This window comes from Lepisma saccharinum, chromosome 28 (genome assembly GCF_977018435.1).
Source record: "Lepisma saccharinum chromosome 28, izLepSacc3.1, whole genome shotgun sequence".
Classification (NCBI taxonomy): domain Eukaryota; kingdom Metazoa; phylum Arthropoda; class Insecta; order Zygentoma; family Lepismatidae; genus Lepisma; species Lepisma saccharinum.
Genome location: NC_139256.1, coordinates 22,895,163 through 22,919,208, shown reverse-complemented (window position 1 = coordinate 22,919,208; position 24,046 = coordinate 22,895,163). Strand labels below are relative to the sequence as shown.

The 24,046-nt window shown below is 41.1% G+C and overlaps 1 protein-coding gene across 1 annotated transcript in view; it reads left to right on the top strand.

Moving 5' to 3' along the window:
* The first annotated feature begins 802 nt into the window (after nucleotides 1–802).
* LOC145980851 (uncharacterized) overlaps nucleotides 803–24,046 on the top strand; it is an 85,845-nt gene continuing 62,601 nt past the window's right edge. Inside the window, exons 1-3 of the mRNA XM_083113933.1 lie at nucleotides 803–871; nucleotides 8,816–9,313; nucleotides 10,381–10,442. Coding sequence (XP_082970059.1) covers nucleotides 803–871; nucleotides 8,816–9,313; nucleotides 10,381–10,442 — 629 coding nt within the window. The remainder of the gene's footprint in view (nucleotides 872–8,815; nucleotides 9,314–10,380; nucleotides 10,443–24,046) is intronic.

Below are 24,046 nucleotides of genomic sequence, written 5' to 3'. Positions count from 1 at the left end.
GGCCATAAAACACACTTTAGTGCATCAATCGATATGATGCATTTACTTTTCTGTGTGATACGACGCCAGAAGTCCAGAGCTCGAATACCTGCCAACGCATGAATTTTCTTTATTAGTGTCCCCTCATCAATTTCACCATATCATCACTCATTCTCATGGTCGCGATTAGTCAGAAGTGGCAGAAAAGCGACGCTAAATAACCAAAATCAAATCGAACACTGTTCTTATTAAATTGGTTAATCTTTCGACTTACTTCGTGTTCCTAAATTTCAGCACAAACTGATTGTAAAGGGGAAACGAGCAAAGTGTGCTAATAGGGTGTGCACAGGCCCGGCGCACCCTGCAACCAGCCCGACCCTGGGCACGAACCTATATTTTACACTTGATTCGAACTCGGAATTTATAGTTTCTAACATCAGCTGCTTCATTGCAGCCTGTCTAAAACTTTCTATAGCATCTCGGGTGTACCAAGAGATTCACAGCATCCAAGTGTAACGATGACCTTCATCTGGGCAACAGTTCAAGATCAGGAGACTTCGTACCGTTAGAGGGAACAGGTTTCCTCCGAAGCGACTGTGGGAATCCCTTGATGTCTCAAGGCGAGGAGAGAAACGTGATGCAAGGTGCTAAAGGTTATGGAAACGATGACACCGTAATTGTCGGGGTCTTCTTTGGCTTTTCACCTTCTTTTTTGTCTGCGAACGGGCGGAGAAAGTGGTCCGTTATTGGCTAGATGGCGGGGAAAGTGAATACGGATCGCACACAACGCATTCTATATAAGAAAAAAATGTCTTTCGTGGAAATGCCTACCCAAAGTCTTGTTAGGGGAGACAGTATTTGCAAAGGCCTTGTGGACAGGATGAGGTGTCTGGTATGTATCTCATAGTAAGGCTCATTCTCGTTTATTGTCCCCTCATAGCTTCTTCCTACTCTCCAAATGACCAGAGTTCCTGGCAGTGAACGTTTGTCAGTTGAAAGGGACTGTGTGGATCCATGAGCCGATCACTGTCATGGAGACGATTTGCTTTTGTTCTGTGCTGCATTGCCAAACTTAGCAGCCGCAGCGGTTTCGCAACAGGGGGTGGAGACCTTATGATGTCACGACCTCCGTGGCGGAGTGGTTAGCACAGCGCGCTAGGACGCCAGAGATCCCGCGTTCGAATCCCGGACAGCGCATGGGTGTTCATTATGAGTGTTGATTCATCAATTTCATTATATCACCCATCCTCATCGCTTCGATTAGCCAAAAGTGGTAGATAAGCGACGCTAAATAATAAATCAATATAATTTAGGTTACTCGCGACGATGAAGATGATCAGCAACGAATGTATGATATTCGTTTTTCTTTTTAACGCACAGATAGGTAAATCGGAGCTGGACAAGTGGGATCGGAACCACTTCTATTGCGGATCGAACCCGGAACTCCTTGATTAGAAGGAGACGGCGTACCGCTACGCCATCAGTGAGACCCGTACTAGAAGAAGATCCGGTATGCTAAACAACTACTTTACAGAGATACGGTGATTGGTTAAAACATCAGATTTGTAGTATGATCGGGCCTCCACGATGGCGCAGTGGTAGCGTCGCCGCCTTGTAAACAAGGGGTCGTGGGTTCCATTCCCGGTGGAGGCACATAGTGGTTCGTATCCCAGTTTAAACTGTAGGTCCAGTCCCGATTAGCCTTACTGTGCATAAAGTGAACTTAAAACAGCAATTCAATAAACAACAACAATTGTAGTAAGATCACAGGTCTGTTATACGTTTGATCACCGGAAAAACGAAATTTCCTACCTGAGGAGTGCTACGTAGTGCTAGAATAGATGTAAACAGGCACGTAACCAAGAGGGGGCCTGGGGAGGCTGAAGCCCCCTGAAATCATACAAATGTTCGTTGAAAATTATGTATAGGGGAAGTCGGGGGAATATGAGCAGTTGGGGAATATTACCACGTTGAATCATTATCGCGCACACCGCCAAGATGAGAATCGCGTTTCCGAGACCGACAGTTGGTAGCACCTCTACCAGTGCCCCACTAAATATCGTGAGCCTAGCGACAGTCTTTTGTCATGTCATTTTAATGTAAGTCTGTGAAAAGTTTTTGTCAAAATGTAGTCTCATAGTTATTTAGTAATATTTGTATAGGCTAAAAGAACATGTTAAGTTGTTAGTCTGAAAAAATGCCATAATAGTAATTTGAAAACGTATTGATTGGGCTTTCCATTCAGAATGAAACTGTTTCGTTGCATGTAAGCATAGTGGCACAGGAGATTGTAATTCAAATCATAGCGTCTGGGGAAATATGAGCAGAGGTATTTGGGGTAATATGAGCAGAAATGGGGAAATATGAGCAACTATTTTCGACTGTACAATATTCCAAAATTAGATTAATAGATTAATTATTCTGATCCTTAGAATATTTAAATTAAAGAAATGAATGTAATTTAACAATATTATAAACACATAAGTAAATAGACAAATAATAATGAAATGCATTAATGGATGATTTATTCATTCTTTAACTAATGACGATTGTATGTGTCCTGTTTGCGGAGGAAAGTACAGCGATGATTTCAATGGAGACAAATGGTTAAGGTGTGAGAATAGCAGCGAGTGGTTACATGAGGACGTTGTAAACATTGAGAAAGATGGAGTCACCTTTGTATGTGAAAACTGCAAATGATTTTTTGGGCGGTGATGATGGAGACATTCCTTTTATGGTGGATTGTGCTTATGTATAGTATAAACGGTAATAACTACCAGGTGCACTAAGAAAAAAATGTAAAAATTTTGATATATCCAGCTTTATTTGCAGTGGCCCATATTACACCTGGTCTATGCTCATATTACCCCGTGTACTTGACATTATTTTGTAAAATATTGTTTTTACAAGGAACTATCTGTTGTTTCTTTTATCTGTTTTTGGTTAAAGTAGGAAAGAAGCTGAGGAATCAAACGGAGAAGCGTTTAAAACTGTAACAAATGCGGATTTTAAGATTTTGAATGAAAAACATTAACTATTCTCATATTCCCCCGACTTCCCTAGTGGTAAATAATTTTGCTTCCTTAGAAGGATGAAACATCTTGTATAATAAGTTGTAATATAACGAGAAATTAATCTTCAGAGCATCTACACCTCACTTTTTCGCCTTTAGATGGCGGCTGCTGATAAGGGATGACCCCCCCCCCAAATAAATTTCTGTTTACGGGCCTGTCTCGCGAACGAAAACACGTCTCTGCGCAAGTAGTGACTCGAGAGAGCTCGACCAATGAAAGCGTGAGAAGCGAAGTAAGTTCAGCTACCAGCTGTTTGCAGCAGCATCCATTGCTTTGATCCAACTCGCTCTCTCCCCTTCTCTACAGTTATGCACGGTCTTGCTCCATAGGTTTCAGGGATAGAGTGTAGAAGAACTGGGCAATGGATAATGTCCAATTAATATAGCATTAACCATTGTATCTAATATTGGGAAAAATTATTCAGTATGATGTGGCGTACAATACCTGAGATGTACAAAGACAACATTTGGTACTCTAACAGGAAAACATATAAAATCTACTAGCTGATCTTGTATATCAAAGACATTGTAAATGTTAGAGATATACATATTACATACGCCTTTTGAAAAATAACTTGGCTGTGGATGTAGTTGAGTTGCAGTCAGGAAACTAGAGATGGCGCTGTTTTGCACAAGTTCAGTTTTACATATTTCGAATTTGTGTATCTGGAGGTTTTTCTTTTTATGTCTATATAATTTTCCAGATTTTAGCAAGTTACTTTGGATAATGTAACGCGTTACAGAACTCATCACTGTGCTTAGAAAATAATATTTTACAGTTAATTATCACAAAGAAAGACATTAAAAAGTATACACATAACACAAGCATAACTGTCCCTGTAGCATGTTTTCCGATTATTGGTAGAGCTAAACTCAGCAATATAATATCAATATATTAATGCATTAACACCATGAGACTCTACATAATGGTTAGGGAGACAAATTTATGATAAATAAAAACTGAGGAGAGCGGTAAATAAAATGTTAGATCAGCGGTGGGAAAAAAAATTGGCACACACTTTTTCATTATGAGAGGAAACAACATACAAAAGATCTATAAATTGATAAACTACTTCATTTTTATATACTGTACACATACACAAGTACTTAGCTGTCAAACCAAAAATAAAACATCAACACAAAATCACTTCATTTCTAAATTGCATATCTCAAGTGATTTATTCATTGTATGTATTTAAAGGATATCCTTGCTGTCCAACAAATAAAATAATCACTACTGCACATACACAATACACAAACACATGTTGAAAATCATATGATGATAAACAAAATTCATTCACGACTGAACGCAAATGAAACCATAGTTTCCCTTGATGTCGGGCAACAGACTAATCTTATCGCTGCTACAGCTAGCAAGTTCAATGAAACTGGAAGTTGAGTAGACATTCGGGGGAAGAAAGGAATGCAGCTTGACAGGGAGCGAACTGATATTATGTGAATGGGAAATCCCAATTTGCAGCGTCTTCCTGATGTGATCGAAGATAAAACGTTCTTCAGCTGCAAGTGGTAGGAAACTTTAGGCAAACGTTTCGTTACAAATCGACAGTTTGCGCGCACAATTTCGATTGCCGGTTTTTGCGTGTTTTCTACTTAATTTGATGATATTTCACGGTTATTTCGCGAAAAAGCGTTCATTTCGTGGAAAAACACACATTTCGCATTACTTCGCGAATAAAACTCATTCATATTTCATCATTGGGGGTGTAGCTACGTGCAGAATGTTCAAAATTGCATCTTTTTTTCACATTTCGCGATTTCGCGCATCACGAAAATTCAATGTCCCTAATAATGGTATACAAACGACACCTTTCAGAGCAAGGGAAAAAATTAAGATTTGCAGTCCATCGAACTCAGAACTAACTTTTGAAATATAGATTCAGGAACTTATTTCTTTATTTCGAATACGAAGTTATTATTTAAAAAAAGCAAAATGTACATAAGTGTACAAGGGCAAAACTATACAAAACGATAAATCAATTCAAACTTCCCTGTCAGTGAAATAAGCATACAATGGCACTGACAAAATAAAATGCACAAATATTTCATACCGAGACAACGGTCTCAACAAGGATTGAGGGTTCGAGCCCAGACTATAAGAAATCAAATAAATTTGTCCACACAAAGACAGTAAACAAGTGCCAGGGCGAAAACGAGTTGTGTTGAAACGAGAGGACCGTAGGGTGTATTGCACCCTACACAGGCCCCCCACACGAACCACACCCCAACGAGCACCAAGGAGAATCTGAACAATACACATTGGACATATATACACTTGAAATAGCAAATGCAAAATGGTTCAGAATCTGGGGCGACTGGCCCGTATTTATACTTTTTTGTTGTGACGACTAGTATCAGAACGGAAATTATACATGTAAAAGCATGAAAAAAACATTAATATATAATAACAAAATGCACAAAATTACGTAGTGCATTTTGCAATTAAAACATTATTTACGTAATGCAAAACTTCATCAGAAAACTATAAAAACAAATAACGTGACGTCAGCAACAAGATTAATATATATAAGGTGGGACTATATACTTCAACAGGCTGACGTCACTCAAAGATTTTGAAAGTAAATAAAACATAGAAATAAATTGTAGCACAAACGGAACGTATATTATCCAGAAACAATAGCATAAATTATCGCGTGCTTAAAACTGTACACAGGATATGTCCTTTTATTTCCATCGAAAAACATACACACGAGCCATGGTGAACCAACCTCGTCACAAGAACTTCAGACGTCAAACTTCTTACATCGAGTTATGTGTTCGTGTTAATCACACACAGATACGGCACCAACACAGCAATTCTGCACAAACACAATGCGCAAGAGAGAACATCTCCCAACTAAAAAGAACACTGTTCACACGTCTGTAGTGGGGAAGTGAACCAGCTCTTGATCTCGGCGAAACCACAAGGGGGTCCCAGGAAGGACATGTCATGTTTCAAGTATAACACAACGCAATAAAGATGTCTCGTCCTGGCAATCAATCCTCAAGTTCTGAATTTATCAAGGTAACACAAGAACCGAAAGAATAACGTGATACTTGCGTTACGTTACTCCGCCGTTGTGGGCCATTCAGTGAAATACTATGTATGAATTTCCCCCCGAGTGGAGGGGAATCATATTTGGACATCCACTCGCAGAAAATGTCAACATATCACGTCGGGATTCGAACCCACAGTGGAGCCTTGAAGTGGTTCATTAGTTATTAGACAGTTATTTGATTCTGGCTATATTTGGGGGTGTCCTAGATAATATGCGTAGTTTTTGTGTGTTTTAATGGATTTTAAAAGGTTTAAAATTTCTACTTCTTCTTGATAAAGTTGGTTTTTATTAGCATAGGCTTTGTAGTCTAATCTGTACTGAATAAAAAGAGGTATGATTTGTAACTACTATTCGTAATATTCGAGATATTAAATTTAATCCAAAACAGTATTGAATTTAAAAAAATTCCTCTGAAAACCCGCTGGGCATTTGTGCAAATATCGGGCAAACAGCTTGGGCGTCTTAGGGATACTGAATACGAATTTCCCCGAGTGAGACACGCACAAGAAGTTCTACATCGGGATTCGAACGCACTGCACCCAGGCCATCACGACTCAGAAGCAGCTAATGAATATACGAATGATGAACCAAATAATCGAAAAAGCATATTCCCACCGAAAATATTATCGAATGCCCATTGATAACACAAATGATGGATAGATGTCACTATCATTCAGGACTTGTATGACTACCGGATTGGAATGCATAAATTCAAATACCATATTCTAGTCCATTAAGAGAATTAGTATGGAAATATATGTCACTAGATGAACTTGTGATGTTTGTAATCTATTAGAAACTGATTACCTTATACTACAATTATCTGATGTTCTATACACGTTTTGCGATTATAGGCATCTACCTGCAAATAAAATAGATAATAATTTAGCAATGATACATTACTGTTGAGCTTGAGTCTAAAGGATCTTTATAAGATAAAGAACAGAAATTAACATTTACATCAATAATAAAGTTAAGTTAAGTTAAGTTAAGTTGGTAAATATGCGATATAGCCCGAACAGATTTCTTCAAATTTACAGGAGAAACTACTTACTGAAATCAGTTTCTGTAGCATTGTCGAAGTTCTTCGAGGTATTTTCTTTCGCGGAAACTGAAAACTTCACCATAGAATGCTGCAGAACAAGAAATAATAACTTTTTATGTAAGGAACTTGCATTTTCTGTAAAGCGACAACATTTTGCCGTTGTTTCCATTATGTACCTGCAGATGGCGCGAGCGTCGAAAGTCACACGGTCTCGCCAGTGTTTCCAAACGTGCCTTTTTTTACGAGAATTTTTTTCTTTTTTTAACTATGCTTACCTAACCTAACCTAACCTTGCCGGAAATGGTTTGTGGGGCTATCGTGAATGGTTTTTGGGGTTTTCGTGAATAGTTTTTTGGGCTATCGTGAATAGTTTTTGGGGCTATCGTGAATGGCTTTTGGGGCTATCGTGAATGGTTTTTTGGGGCCAATGGTTTGTGATGACATAATGAACACGAAAGTAGGTATTTTTCGGTTAAGAAGGTCGAAACACTGCATACCCACTCCGAATCGACAAAACACAAGCACGACGTGCAATGATCCATGACGAGTGCACACCATATTGTCTGTTACCCAAGCTGAACAAGGAAGACAAATAACGACTCTTAATATGAAAAGTTGACACTATTTTATGGAAAAAGGCATAACTTCGCCTCAAAGAATCTTCCGCAATGCAGAATAGGTAAGTATCAATGCTAAAATGAACGAAATAAACGAGTGAGAGGTGTTCGGGCTATATCGCATAATTACCGTTGTTTTTTAATAAAAAATTAATTCCTAATTAGAAGTACCCTGTAAAAAATTGATTGAAGAAATAACGGTCTAGCACCGTAAATTTCCCTGCCATCTTACGGCCATAAAAATAACTATGATCGTTTTTCAAGTATTAACAACCATGACAGTCAAAGTAATGATTTTAACGATTCAGTCTTTGAAAATATATTTATAATGCAACCAACTTCAATTTATAATCATTATCTTTATGCATGACGAAATATTAAAATCTAAATAAAGAAACGATTGCATACTGTTCTTGTAAATGAGCAGGCAGACTGTTAAATTTTAACGATGAAGCTGATGAAATGACAAACGCAAAGTAACTCTTTTACCCGCTATGGCGCTCAAAGCCAGAACCTTCCGTGGCAACGAAGTTCAAGTCAATTTTATGTTCATATAGGCTAATAAGGACAGGGCCTACAGTTTAATATGATATCGACACAAATGTGCAGTGCGCCTCCTACAGAAATCGAACTCAGGACATCGGTTACGAGGTCGTAAAGGTACATATATATATAGTTGTACTAAGAAGAGAAAGACCTCGGCCAACTCGGGAACTAATTATCAAAAAGATTTAACAATGTTAAACATTACGTCCCTGCTTCCATTGTGTGCGTTTCCTTCACAATGATACAAATACTTGGTAGTGAATGAAGGTGGCAAGGAAATTTGACAAGAACGCAGCACATTGTGGCAATGCAGGGGCAGGGTTACAGGCAAACAGCTGATTGCATCACCCTCACTCTCTTAGGGTTGAAAATTTTGAGGACAACTCTCTTCTTGCTTTAGCAATAACATTTTTGCACTAACTTTTATGCAAATTTCTGTAATTGTTTCAAAACATTATTAAATTTTTCATATTTTTAGGTGTTCCTATTGTTGGCTACTGCAGCAACAGCAGAAGTGAGAGTACAATCGAAGCGAGGTGTGTCAACAATACCCATAGCCTCTGCCCCAGTTATATCTACAGTGACAGTCAACAAGCATGTACCTGTACCCGTGGCACAACCAGTGGCCGTACCCGTCAACCGACCTGTACCCATCCCTATACCCCAACCGTACGCTGTACCAGTGCCACGACCCGTACTTGTATCTATTCCTCACCCTGTAGCCATACCTGTACCCAGACCTGTACCCGTGGCAGTTGCCAGACCCTATGCTGTACCCGTGCCGCAGCCTGTCGGGGTACCCGTGGCTCACCCGGTGGGCATCATTGTACCTCAACCAGTGGGTGTACCTCAGCCTGTACCCGTACCAGTGAAAACTCCAGTGGCTGTACCTGTACCCCATCCTGTTCCTGTTGCGGTGAAGCCATTCATCCCTTCTCAACCAGTTGCATACGCAGGCAAGTCATGGTATGGATATTAAGGACATATTGCTATCAGGTTGGTATGCCGACTTCCTCTACTTACAGTGTTCCAAACTCGTGCATAATGATACTAGAATTTAAACAGGAAAAGATCATGATAAAAATTTCACCCGCGCGAAGTAGATTTTTGGCACACCCTTTCCTCACTTTCAACTCCTAATCCTTGACCATGTTACATATTTACTGTTTTAAATAAGAAAAATAATAGCCTTGTATTTTTAAATATTTTATGTATTACTGTTAAAGAATACGTTTATTTTAGGTATGCATTTATTTAATACTTACATAATGGTATAAATATAAAAGTAATATCTTATCTTAAATTGCTACATAAATTTGGAATGCATGTATTATGTTATGCAGCAATAAATTTAAAAATGTATTCATTGGAAGGGTGGTAACTATGAAGACATAAGCTATATTGGGCTGTGGTTTCAGAGTTCTTTTTAATAGTCTATCGGAACTTACTTTCTGAACGTCCCTCGTACAATGGAGAATTCGATTAACCCAAATTTCATTAGAAATGACTTATTGTATATAGCGACGCATTTGTCACTTTTGTGAAATCGCGACGATGAGGATAAAGAAACACACATGGCCAGGTCAGCCCTCGGATTCTAGTGACGATATCATATGACAAATGTATGGTGTCAATTTGAAATTTCTATCGCGTTCTATCAAGTTTGACACTTCAGTAGAGCCTGAACAATAACTGTTAGTTAATATAGAAAACGTCAAGGGATCGAGGATGGAGGTTGTTCAGATCGCACTTTAAACTGTAGGTCCAGTCTCGATTAGAATTCTGTGAATAAAGTGGGCTCAAAATAATTTCTCACAACTAAAAACTTCAATGAAAATATGGTTTAAATTTTTTAAGTTGATCAAAACTATTTTTAGATCTGTCTTTACTTTATTACACGCATCATGTACTAAATACTCTTCTGGATCATGAAAGAACTTTACGAAATACATACAACAATGTCGTGAACAAACTGTATGTTTTGTGAGCTTGGAACAAAATTTATAACTTTACTTTCACAAATCATTTCATTATTTCTTTCAGATACTGTATATTCTCTGCAGGCAGATGATCCTGGAGCATTTCAGCAATTTCAGGCCACAATCGTGAATTTCGTCCGCGTTCATACAGAAATACCACGATTGCAAACATTCCATGATTAATTTTCTGTTGTATATTTTGTAAATAATAAAGTAATTTAATTTAAAGTAAACTTTTATTAATGTCCCAAAACTTCCTGAAACTACGTTAGAGATGCAAATATGTTTCTGATATTGTCATATAAACTGCCATCTAGGGATTTTCAGTAAGGCAAGAATAGTTTACAAAAGTATGTATTAATCGATATTGTTATTTATTGTAGATAATGTATGAAATGTAACCTACCAACCGCTTGGACTCAAACGGAGCAATCTTATCTGAATTTACAAGAATCTATTTGTTTTATATCGTATCACTCCCTTTTTTTAGGTTAAGGTGACATGCCCTGGCTAAAATTTGAACACGTTCCTCGTTAAGTCTTATGAGGTAACTTTGGTCACGATTATCTAGAGAATTGATAGAGAGATTTTTTTCAGATTTTACCTAAGCACTGAGAAAGAATGTTTCTAGGGAACCACTTTTTGATATTTTCATTTATAGCATCAATGTCATGAAAATTCGTTAATTAATTTTATTCCTGAAGCAAGCCTATCTTTTTGTTCCACTTTCCTTGACACGGCAACCCTTCTGCCACCTGGTGAGCTCACCAGAAAGCCTCATGGTCACCAAATGAAACGCAGAGATTTTATATATAACATCTTAAGTTGACTTCCAAGGACTGCAGGGGCTTGGTGAGCAGTTAAGCATTGTAAGCAATGCTTACAAATAAAACAAATCATTATAACCCGGACTTAATCCTACAGCTCGAAATTTAACGTATTCAACTGTTAATCAGCTTCTTCTGGGCTATTCAATAATGCCAACAGATGTCGCGTTTACACACATGTAAGAAACGCCCTTGCCGCTCAGGCCAGATACGATAGGGGTCATTGCTCTCCACTAGTCAGTGGCACACAGCAGTAAGCAACTGAAATAATGAGTAGCCTTTTAGCTATTGTTGCTGTGTTCAATATTTCGATGAAGTTTTCTTCTTCATACATAGGAACATCATTATAATCTGAAACTATAATTGTTATTGGATAGAGATCGGTTAAACCTGTCTTAAAATTAGTTTGGTATTGATAGCTGAAGGAACATATGTCAGGTGTTGCCATATCGTACTGTACGGTACGCACTACGCAGCCGTCTGACGCTGTGTCGAGGAATACGTGCTAGGAAAAGGAACAACAATGATGAATGCTTTATTGTTTTCTCTCTTCATTTCCATCTCCCTTACAACATGAACGAATTAACGAAAGGAGCATTGTTTACAGGTTACCTTTTCAATATATTCTGAAAATATTGAATATATACACTTGTAATAAGCATTTCTTTCCGAAGTCGCCGTTCAAGTCTGCCCATCCTTCAATTATACCCCAACCGAAGTGCACAAAAGTCCAGTTGGTGGGGCGTCTGACTTTCACGCGGAAGACCAGCGGTGGTTTGTGTAACTTTTTCAAATATCCCGAGCGGCTCCGGGGTCGACTCAGCCCAAGTGAGTACCTGGGGAAAACCTGGGGTTAAGGCGGTCGGTGAACCACTTCCACTCCATAATATAGCCTAGGTCGAGGTCGAGAATTTGCGGAGAACTGTCCGGAACTTTATTTACAGAAATGATTGAACTCCCATTGTTTTTCTCTTGCTCAAAATATTTGCGCACAGAACAAACCATCTCCCGCGTTTGGCCTTTCAGAGGAATTCCGTTACCGAAGGCTTTCTCTTTTTAGTGCATGGCCTCTTTGGTACATTGTCATCTCGAGTATTGTCTCCTGTGTTTGACATTCTTCACACAAGCACAGACAAGCAGAACACAGACAATTATGTACAAAAAAATAACACACTAAAACAACACGCTATATACAACAAATAATACGCTAAATTCAGTAAACACTAAACAAACGGACCGGTTTAAATATCACAGCAACGCAACGCAACAAACTAACAACACGTCCTCTCTCAACAACATGAAAACTGATCGCAGAAACAATGGCCCGATAAGCGGCAACACCGTGATAAATGTTTTCTGTTGCTAAGTAACCAGGGCTTGGGTGAAGCACTGGGAAGATTTTGATTGGCTCGCATGCACCACCCCACCCTCCCGCAGTGACGTATACCCGGTTTCTCCACGTGCTTCACAAGCGTCTATACCAAACTAATTTCGCGGCAGGTATAGTTCATCGAACTATTCAGCCTAACTATTGCCTATTTGGGGGAGCAGGAAAAGGTTTATAGTATCCTTGCCTTGACTCATCTCACCCAACAGGTCGTTAGGTGCCGGGGCTTGCCCAGAGTTGATAGCTGCCTGGAGATGAGGCCTGCTCGAAAAAGTTTATAGTATAGTAATAGTGTTATTGAAAACTTTCTAATGCCAAATATACTAATGTACGAAATATTCGAGTGGTTTAAATACAATTAGTTTTAAATTTCGTGATAAGAGTGTGAAGTTATTTATATAACTGGCTGCAGGGAAAGACCTGGTACAACACAAATTGTACATACATTGTAACGCTAGTTATTCTCCTTATGTGACTCGTAATCTGCAGATTTTGAAGTAGTACTAACTCACTAACTCTCTAGTATTCTTGAACCAGAAGGTTTTTGGCTGCAAAAACATCTGTCCCTATCCTGCAAAATCCATCCACTCGTTTCTATGGCTACCGATTTTCTTTAAGCCCGCATTAGACGAAAGCATTTTCCGTAGCAATTTTCTTAACATTTGTGCCATGACCAAAATGCTACCGCGTAAAGTGAGAAATGTTATGGCATTTCAGATGTCATGGCATATTTCATGGCATTCCTCAAGGATAGGCTCGGTCCGAATCATTTTTCGTAGCGTAACCAATCAGATGCGACCTCTAGGTCACGAGTGCAGTTGTAATGGCGGCCGCGTGAGATGTAAACAATGTATCACCTCACATTTTTAAAAGCCGATAACTATTGAACCGAGAGGAATAACGTTTCGTGTAAAACGTTATTATTTACAAAACAATGGCGCTGCTTAAATACACACCTTACAACGTTTACTGTACACGTATGGAAGAATATTTTAGTTGTTTCAAATATAAACACCGTGCACTCATCATAGATGGTGTAACTCGACGTGCCTTTCATGCTGTCTTACATTGTAATCGCAAAAGCTAGCCGAAAAGTTACATGAAATGCTTGCGTTTAAAGTACTATGTGCTATAAGATTTTTGGAAGCTTTTACATAGTATTTATGCCAGCAAAAATGCTAAAGGAAATGCTTTCGTCTAAAGCCGGCCTTAGGTCCATCTTCGTTATCTCCCCATCTTCGTCTTGGCCTTCCTACTGGTCCCTTACCATCAGGTTTCCCTACAAGAATCCTGTAAACTCTTCTTTCCTCTCCCATTCGTGCCACATAACCTGCCCACCTACATCTTCTTGATTTAATCATTCTAATAATATCTGGATACAAATTATGTACTTCTAAATTATGTAACCTTCTCCACTCACCTGACTACTCATCCCTTTTAGGTCCAAATATTTTCCTAAGGATTTTATTTTCAAATACTCTTAATTTAAGTTTATCCTTCAATGTAAGGGACCAAGTTTCACATCCATATAATTGAATTGAATTGACTTTATTGCTGGGCGAAGTTCAGCTGTTGCTGCTTACCACCTAACCCCAAAAAGTACACATAAATATCAAAATAAAATAAAATTCAAGATTGCAAAGAAATTGAACGATAGTACAATAAAATACAAAGGGAATAAAATTCCATACAACCTTACTACAGGTAAGATTACTGTTTTGTATATTTCAACTTAGATATTATATGAGAACATAAGTAAAAAGTATGAAGAGAAAAGTAACACGTGATGTGGAGGTATAGAGCTGCATATATTCTTGGCCATAGTTGGGATGATGTGATCAGCATGGCTGCCTTTACTTAATCAGGTATCCATTTATACTAGGCTGTGTGGGCCTCACAGCCGTGGGGAAACTGACTGGAAAAACCCTGGCCCAGATCACCTATCCCGGTATTCGAACCCGGTCTTCCGCGTGGTACTGTACCAACAGAGCTCAGACGATCCATCTCCACGGATACCGGTTGCAATGATAATAAATCAAACTTGTGCAATGAAGTAGTGAATTATCGCGACAAAAGTGGAGGCCCATATGTCACGGTATCTAGTGACATGTAAAACGCAGTTCGATAAAAATTATTTTTTGTTTACTGATTCATTTATGTTCAAATATAAAAGTGTGAGGTTCTTTATTTTGTGGATAAATTTGTATCCGAGCCAGACGTCGGAAGTTGGGGACGGGTTTTTCTTGAGTGACAGCGGAACTGTCTTTTCGGCTTAGGACATGACATATTTGCACCGACACGGAGATACGAAAGGAATATTTTCGTCGAGACCGGGCTTCAAGTCAGCGGGCGGTCGAACCCATGTTCACGGATGGCCAGGTACACCAGCTGGAGCTCAAGCTTGCAAGGATCGACGACGCGCACTTGACCGCGTTTCAAGACAATGGAGAGAGGTCATTTCCACCCCCTCAGAAAGTGAAGCGAAGCCACCTTAGCGTCATTCCCAACGGACGAATTTGAATCTCTCTTAAATACGCGGTGCTACCATCACAGAGACAGTTTTTACCAGGATTTCATAGAGAGAGCATCTCCGCGCTACACTCTCGCGTGATCATTGCTTTGTGTCCGTGAACTTTGTTGCCTTACGTACCGTGAGCGAATTGCAGATAGAGTTACCAGTGTGCGCCTTATTTTGGTGAAGATTACGCGGTGATTTGTTTTTGCCAAGCGTGGACTACATAATGATGGAGGGCTAAAGACGATAGAGAAGGGGGCCGTCGCTCCCCCTGACGCCCGCAACGATGCATCGCCATCTTCCGATGAAGCCAGTCAGCCAACGCCAAAGACGACATCAAAGCCAAACACTGCCCAAAGCCCGAAGGACGCTGTCAGATCGACGTCCCAACCAAAGCCCGAAGGACGTCTTCAGAACGACGCCGATCGAAGCTCGTCACCAGAGAGAGAGATTGAAGGACGACTCCAGAACGACGCCGATCGAAGCCAGAGGGAGAGATTGAAGGACGACTCCAGAACGACGCTTCCTGAACGACGCCGAATCGGAGCCGTCACCAGAGAGATTCCGAACCGACGCGTGACCACGTACACCCGACGCTAGTGACGAGAGGAACGCCCGAAGTTCTGAGGAGGTGCAAGTACAACAGATCGTCGCAATTATTCTTCGTCGCGATCGACCTTGGAGGACAATTTCGCCACAAAGGAACCGTGTGCAAGTCCCGCGTCCAGGAGAGATGAATGACCACGCCATGTAGCAGAGTCTGGTACAGTATACTTCAGAGGGTCTCATGTACATGTAAACGTGCGTCGTTAGAATCAACACCGTACTGTTAACGCCGAAGTCTCACTTATTCGCAAAGTTACTCAGGAAAAACCTAAACCTAATTCCCGCGTCTGATAATTTTGGTATTGTTATAAAAAAGGGTAATTTCATGTTCAGGTGTTCTAATTTAATTGTCTGCATTCAGCGTTAGAAGCTCCATTTCATTTCTTTAATATTTAGTGTAAATTGTCAAAGTGCGCTCCATTTCTTGTGTAACCGACCGCCCCGTCGCGCCACTTAACTTGTCAATAGTTGACTGATGAGTCCTTTTTAATTGTGGAAAGCGTAGTTGTTTTTATTGCAAGGTCGTGTGCGTGAAATAGTATTATTTGTTGCATAGTGGTTTTTAAGGTAATTTTTGCTCGCGCCGACGATTGGTTAGCTGGAGCCAATTAAGTTTTTGCATCACTATGTAATTGAGTAGTTGTTCTCATGGGACGAGAGAGGCTTGTGTGTAATGCCCCCGTCCGAGAAACTTGTATATTGTCGAGCTTACGACTCGTAACCACGCCGACCCAATTGTCTTAGTTAACCGCTTTCCGAGGGCTGGCACTTAAGTTAATTTAAAAGAGCACAGGAGCTGGCAGACAAATGCCCTAAATTCACATAAAGGTTTAAAGATTAAAAGGAATGATATGTTAATGAGATCCATGATATGTATTTATACTCCACATGTAAAAATACCTCATGTGTGTGAAAGAGAGAAGAATGAATGAGAGAGAGTTTGAGGAGGCTTTGTAAACAGTTGTTGATTGCAATATTTTTTTGTTGTTACAATATATATTCACTTTTTTACCGTTCGTCAGTGTTGTTATTTGACGTTTTTCAGGTACCAGATATTATGCTATTAGTGTTTTATGATTGTTCGAATCTACATATCTAAGGTAAACAAAACAGTGTAACATTTCAAGGTATTAATCTCCGCCTCGCAATAGTATGACAATAAACGACCGTCTCAGTACCGAACTTGATAACTGGACCGTGAGTCACGACCGGTTTCCCGTACACATAACGACGTTTGGCCCCGTGCCGGGGTATGATTGACACGTCATTTCGGGGACCGTGAGTGCACTCGTTACATTTGGCGCCGCGAACATGGGACGGCAACTTTTGTCATGCCTTTTGTATACGTCATGCATAAAATTCTTGTGTTAGGTTCCTGGTTATATTTGTGTATTTTTCGTTTTGTATTTCGAGGGTTATTTTCATGTATTTGTCGTAGGTTCACGTGTAAGGACACGTTATTGGGCGTAATTGGTAACAATAGGGCAGATATTTTTTTTCGGCGAAAGCAGCAAGGGCAGCTGCATAGGGCATTTTTTATGTACTTTTTGTGTACTATTTTTTGGTTGTTGGCGTAATTTATGGCATCAGGCTGAGTTGCGGGATAAGGGATTCCCGACGGACCTCCTTTTTCTTTTTATGTATCGATTTGTAATTCACATTTTGTGTGAGCTCGCGTAAGTTTGCGCAACTGTTCCAAAGTGCGACAGAAGATTGAGCAGGTAATTAAGGAAAGGCCTTCATGAGATTAAGAAATCGCCGTATAGACTGTTTGAACAAGAGTGACGTCATGATGGTTTGCGAGGCTTGTGGACAGCAATTTTCCGACTCCGAAATCGAAGGGGAGGGAGCCAGACCGGTTTGTCCCCAGTGCAAGGGCCCGTTGGAAATGGAAAGGGAGATACCAAGTGCCCAAGGGGGTACATCGTCACGGGTGGACAGCGACCACAGCAAGGAACAAGATGACGTAGGAAGTGGCAGTGTTGCCAACCAATTCCAGCTGGTTCTCCAGATGCTCCAAGAGATGCAAGTCAACATGCAAGCCAACATCCAGGGATTGGAAACCAGAGTCCAAACCAACATCCAGGGATTGCAGGCTGAGGTGCAAGGGATGCAGACCGATGTACGAGGGATGGAAGAACGCCTCCAAGGGACGGTTCGCGCCTCCGGAGAAGAAATAACGCAACGACTCCTTCGGACGATCCAAGAATCCGAGGTTCGAATCGAATCCAGGATCGCCAGGACCGACGCTCGCATCGATGAACAGGAAGCCAAGGTGGCAACACTGGCGCAGAGCGTAAGTGAGCAGGAAGGAGCTTTGCAACACATCGGCCAACAATGTGCACAGCTGGAGTCAGCCTGTAATCGGAGCAACGATGCCCTCGAGCGACAGGTACGGCGAGCAGCGAGTCTAGCGGAAGGGAATTCCGAGAAAATAAAGGAAATAGAGGACAAACTAGAACGACTGAACGTAGCCGACGTTCCCGGATCATCGCGAGAGCCGGCAGCCATGACGTCATCGCAGCCAGCTGCGGTCCCCTCGTCTTCAAGGCGCGCGAGTGACGCAAGACCGACTACGCTTGTCAACGGAGGAAGCGAAGTGGAACCTGGACTACATCTTCCATCGCCGCGACCGTCCGAAGCCCAAACTTCAAACCGGGAAGATATACGGTCTGAACCAGCACCAACGAGAAGAGCTCTGTTCCCGCCGGAATATAAGAAACATTTCAAGAAGTTCTCCGGAGCCGACAGGATTTTGCCGTCTGCCTTCATCGAGGAATTCGAAGCAACAGCGCGGGAGTTAGGACTTGCGGATGGGGAGCAATTACTCGTGCTGAAAGGCCTAATGCAAGATCGGGCAAAGAACTGGCTGGATCGGAATGAAAGACATTTTCATTCATACTCGGCGTTTAGGGAAGCGTTCTTGACACACTTTCAGCGCCCCATGCAAGTGGAAAGGATGCTTATCCAACTGAGGAACGAGAGGTACGACAGGAACGGGGGACTCACTTTTGCACAATATTTCTGGCGAAAGTTCAATGAGTTCCAGGCTCTCCAGCCACAGATGACCACGTCGGAGATAATTGCGGCCCTAATTTATCATTACCCGCAAGAGATAAGACGGCATCTCAACGGGGCGTGCGTTTACGATGCAGAAGCCATGTCGCTCACTCTAGAGAACCTTAACCAGTGCGAAGAAGAACGCGAGAGGACGCGAAACGAAAGATGGACCAAAAGGAGGCAACCGGAGGATGAAGGAAACCGGGGAAACAAGCACCTACGCGTCCATTTCGTCCAGAGGAGGTACGATGGGCAACAACGCGCTCCAGGAGCCGAAGTTCACCAGCTTCGAGATGGTCCGCCTTCGCCACGACAGAGACGCCAGTATCGGGGACAGAGACGTCGAGGTGGTCAGACTCGCAGTTCGCCGGGTCACCATGGCAACAGCGGCGACAGCAACTTTTACAACGGGCGAGTGAACAATGGTTATTATCAACGTCACCCCGACAGTAGACCGGAGAGCCCGCGTTCTGACAACGGGCACACAAGACGCAGCCCGCCGAGGGTTCAAAGGAGCCCGACGCGAAACGCGAACGGGCCGAATCCCAGCAACACATCTCCACAGTCGGGGCCGTCAGATCGTCAGCGCCGAAGGGAGGAATGGGATGGCGAAACATGGTTAAGCGACATCGCGCCATTTTAGTAAGATAACATTGCGCCATACCCAGAGTGTATAAAATGTATATTTATTATGTAAATTGGAGGTATCATTTATACCATGTGTGTTGTGTTATCGAACTGGTTGATTTTTCTTGTACAGGGTGTTAAAAAATTTGTAGTCAAAATTTCGTGCCCCTGAGTAGTAAAAATTTTATTCGCCTACAGAATTTTTTGATCGGAAGGAGGGCGAGATGTCACGGTATCTAGTGACATGTAAAACGCAGTTCGATAAAAATTATTTTTTGTTTACTGATTCATTTATGTTCAAATATAAAAGTGTGAGGTTCTTTATTTTGTGGATAAATTTGTATCCGAGCCAGACGTCGGAAGTTGGGGACGGGTTTTTCTTGAGTGACAGCGGAACTGTCTTTTCGGCTTAGGACATGACATATTTGCACCGACACGGAGATACGAAAGGAATATTTTCGTCGAGACCGGGCTTCAAGTCAGCGGGCGGTCGAACCCATGTTCACGGATGGCCAGGTACACCAGCTGGAGCTCAAGCTTGCAAGGATCGACGACGCGCACTTGACCGCGTTTCAAGACAATGGAGAGAGGTCATTTCCACCCCCTCAGAAAGTGAAGCGAAGCCACCTTAGCGTCATTCCCAACGGACGAATTTGAATCTCTCTTAAATACGCGGTGCTACCATCCCAGAGACAGTTTTTACCAGGATTTCATAGAGAGAGCATCTCCGCGCTACACTCTCGCGTGATCATTGCTTTGTGTCCGTGAACTTTGTTGCCTTACGTACCGTGAGCGAATTGCAGATAGAGTTACCAGTGTGCGCCTTATTTTGGTGAAGATTACGCGGTGATTTGTTTTTGCCAAGCGTGGACTACATAATGATGGAGGGCTAAAGACGATAGAGAAGGGGGCCGTCGCTCCCCCTGACGCCCGCAACGATGCATCGCCATCTTCCGATGAAGCCAGTCAGCCAACGCCAAAGACGACATCAAAGCCAAACACTGCCCAAAGCCCGAAGGACGCTGTCAGATCGACGTCCCAACCAAAGCCCGAAGGACGTCTTCAGAACGACGCCGATCGAAGCTCGTCACCAGAGAGAGAGAGATTGAAGGACGACTCCAGAACGACGCCGATCGAAGCCAGAGGGAGAGATTGAAGGACGACTCCAGAACGACGCTTCCTGAACGACGCCGAATCGGAGCCGTCACCAGAGAGATTCCGAATCGACGCGTGACCACGTACACCCGACGCTAGTGACGAGAGGAACGCCCGAAGTTCTGAGGAGGTGCAAGTACAACAGATCGTCGCAATTATTCTTCGTCGCGATCGACCTTGGAGGACAATTTCGCCACAAAGGAACCGTGTGCAAGTCCCGCGTCCAGGAGAGATGAATGACCACGCCATGTAGCAGAGTCTGGTACAGTATACTTCAGAGGGTCTCATGTACATGTAAACGTGCGTCGTTAGAATCAACACCGTACTGTTAACGCCGAAGTCTCACTTATTCGCAAAGTTACTCAGGAAAAACCTAAACCTAATTCCCGCGTCTGATAATTTTGGTATTGTTATAAAAAAGGGTAATTTCATGTTCAGGTGTTCTAATTTAATTGTCTGCATTCAGCGTTAGAAGCTCCATTTCATTTCTTTAATATTTAGTGTAAATTGTCAAAGTGCGCTCCATTTCTTGTGTAACCGACCGCCCCGTCGCGCCACTTAACTTGTCAATAGTTGACTGATGAGTCCTTTTTAATTGTGGAAAGCGTAGTTGTTTTTATTGCAAGGTCGTGTGCGTGAAATAGTATTATTTGTTGCATAGTGGTTTTTAAGGTAATTTTTGCTCGCGCCGACGATTGGTTAGCTGGAGCCAATTAAGTTTTTGCATCACTATGTAATTGAGTAGTTGTTCTCATGGGACGAGAGAGGCTTGTGTGTAATGTCCCCGTCCGAGAAACTTGTATATTGTCGAGCTTACGACTCGTAACCACGCCGACCCAATTGTCTTAGTTAACCGCTTTCCGAGGGCTGGCACTTAAGTTAATTTAAAAGAGCACAGGAGCTGGCAGACAAATGCCCTAAATTCACATAAAGGTTTAAAGATTAAAAGGAATGATATGTTAATGAGATCCATGATATGTATTTATACTCCACATGTAAAAATACCTCATGTGTGTGAAAGAGAGAAGAATGAATGAGAGAGAGTTTGAGGAGGCTTTGTAAACAGTTGTTGATTGCAATATTTTTTTGTTGTTACAATATATATTCACTTTTTTACCGTTCGTCAGTGTTGTTATTTGACGTTTTTCAGGTACCAGATATTATGCTATTAGTGTTTTATGATTGTTCGAATCTACATATCTAAGGTAAACAAAACAGTGTAACATTTCAAGGTATTAATCTCCGCCTCGCAATAGTATGACAATAAACGACCGTCTCAGTACCGAACTTGATAACTGGACCGTGAGTCACGACCGGTTTCCCGTACACATAACGACGTTTGGCCCCGTGCCGGGGTATGATTGACACGTCATTTCGGGGACCGTGAGTGCACTCGTTACACATAATTAGACTTATTCTGATAAACCACACAGAAACGGCTAGGTGAAAACCTTAATTTCTCAGTTGCAACCACAGTACTTAATTATTTCTACAACATTTAATGCGTTCTTTTTTAATTATGATCATCTCCGCAGTCTTGGGATAATAAACCTTTTTTTCGAGCAAGACCTCATCTCCAGGAAGCTATCAACTCGCGACAAGCCACGGCACCTAGCGACCTGTTGAGTGAGATGAGTCAAGGCAAAATGGATAATAAACCTTTTCCTGTTCCCACAAAAATAGGCAATAATTAGGCTGGAGAGTTCAATGAACTAACCGATCTCTAACTACGCACTGGTAATGATCAGGCTGGAAAGTTCATACAAACTGACCGATCACTGATCGGTGTGTTCTCCGCAGTCTTGTAGCATGTCACGACTAACTTGTTAATAGAACTACCATAACTGTTCGCAGTAACAACAAAGTTACACAAACAAATACACGTGGCTTGTGAGAAATCCTGTTTGTTATTAGAGGAATCATCCGCGTAGGAATATTCTAGTCTTAAGTTTGCTTTTTGCAAAGGTAGACTTATCTGGATTCGTCCTACGTTTAACTTGGGTGCCCAAGCGCACTGTGCCACCACCTGGTATCAATCCGGGCTTGCCTTGATTATCAGGAGAACACGTTACTATTGCGCCATCGAGTAAGCTGATCATGCCCATCACTATACGTAGCTTCTATGAGCTATCTTCATTCATTACCTTCTGGCAGGAGAGATAAAGTTTTTATATTTAAAAAATCCGCTTAAAGTAGCTTGAATGAATATCTGTTCTCTTTACAGAAAGGCGTTTTCTAGTAAATGCCCTAGAAAATATTGAACAGTTTTATTAAAGCAAATAAAAAATATATGTAAATATAAATTTTCGGTTCCTGATACTGTGTATATGAACCTACTATGGAAATGTTTGTTGAGTGTCTTTAATGACTTTTCTTCCAGTAAAGAAAACATTCTAAGTGTACTCTATAATTGTAACTTAAAATTTTTAAAGTCTTTGTAGTTGAATTTTGACATTTTTTTTAAAATCATACTTTACAAATTATCTGGTGTCATATTTATGTACAGTTTAAAGATAAGATCATTATTTATGGTTTAACATGATTAGTATTATGTGTATTATTCTACAAAATGTTTTCTATTTTTTCTTATAATTTTACCTTGAATTTTAAATCAAGATAACTTTAATTGTGTTTATAGTTTATATATTACATTCCCTTTCGTATGAGCTTTACCCCATCAGTACGTATATTTTGTTTTTGTTCTCTTCCTTTCTTAGAGCTTAATAAACACCATTAAGTGATTAAGGGATTAATGTACTTTCACTAAAAGATATCTACAAAATCCTAATATACATTATTGTATACATTATTTACTTAAGTTAATCCACCTTGCTTCTGGTAAAGTAACACCAGAACCAAAACCTTCGAAAGGAACTATTTCTTAGAAGTCACGTGATTGTGTTTACATTTACTTCGTTCTTACAGTGGATGGAGAATAGTTCCACTTCAAAGCTATATTTTAAGGTATCAAAAACGTTGATGAAAAATTTCGAAATTTTAGTGCAGATTTTGACTTGGCATACGTTTCTAGCATTTCCATTCTAGACATTTCAAAAGGGTCCACGTTTATATACGCCGCTGTTCGAAAGTCCATACGTAAAGAAAGGTGAGATTAAGATCACGCTTGTTGGGGCCTGTGAGTAACAATGCTTTAAGAACCAAACTGACAACACATACGTCATTGTGGCGTCTGATTGTGCACCTTCTACAAGCTCTCCCTCAACGCCTGTCCGCGGGAATGTCTCAGAGATATATGGGACTCTTGGTGATGATAAAATACCCGGCTGGAGGGTACAACAGTTCCCATACAGCAGGAACCAGCAATCAAAGAGATTTCGACAAGACAGTTTCACTTGTTGAGATGCTATCGCCCTTCCCAACATGGGGTACCTCCGTCTTGGATGTCGATAGAATCTGTATTGATAATTGCACAGGCACGTTCTCTATCGCAACATGTCTTTGGTGATGCTTCTATGTCAGGTGCGGCTGAACAATCTTTTCCGTGCCACCTGGGAGTCATGGAACGTACGGTCACCGGCAAAACAAATGCGAT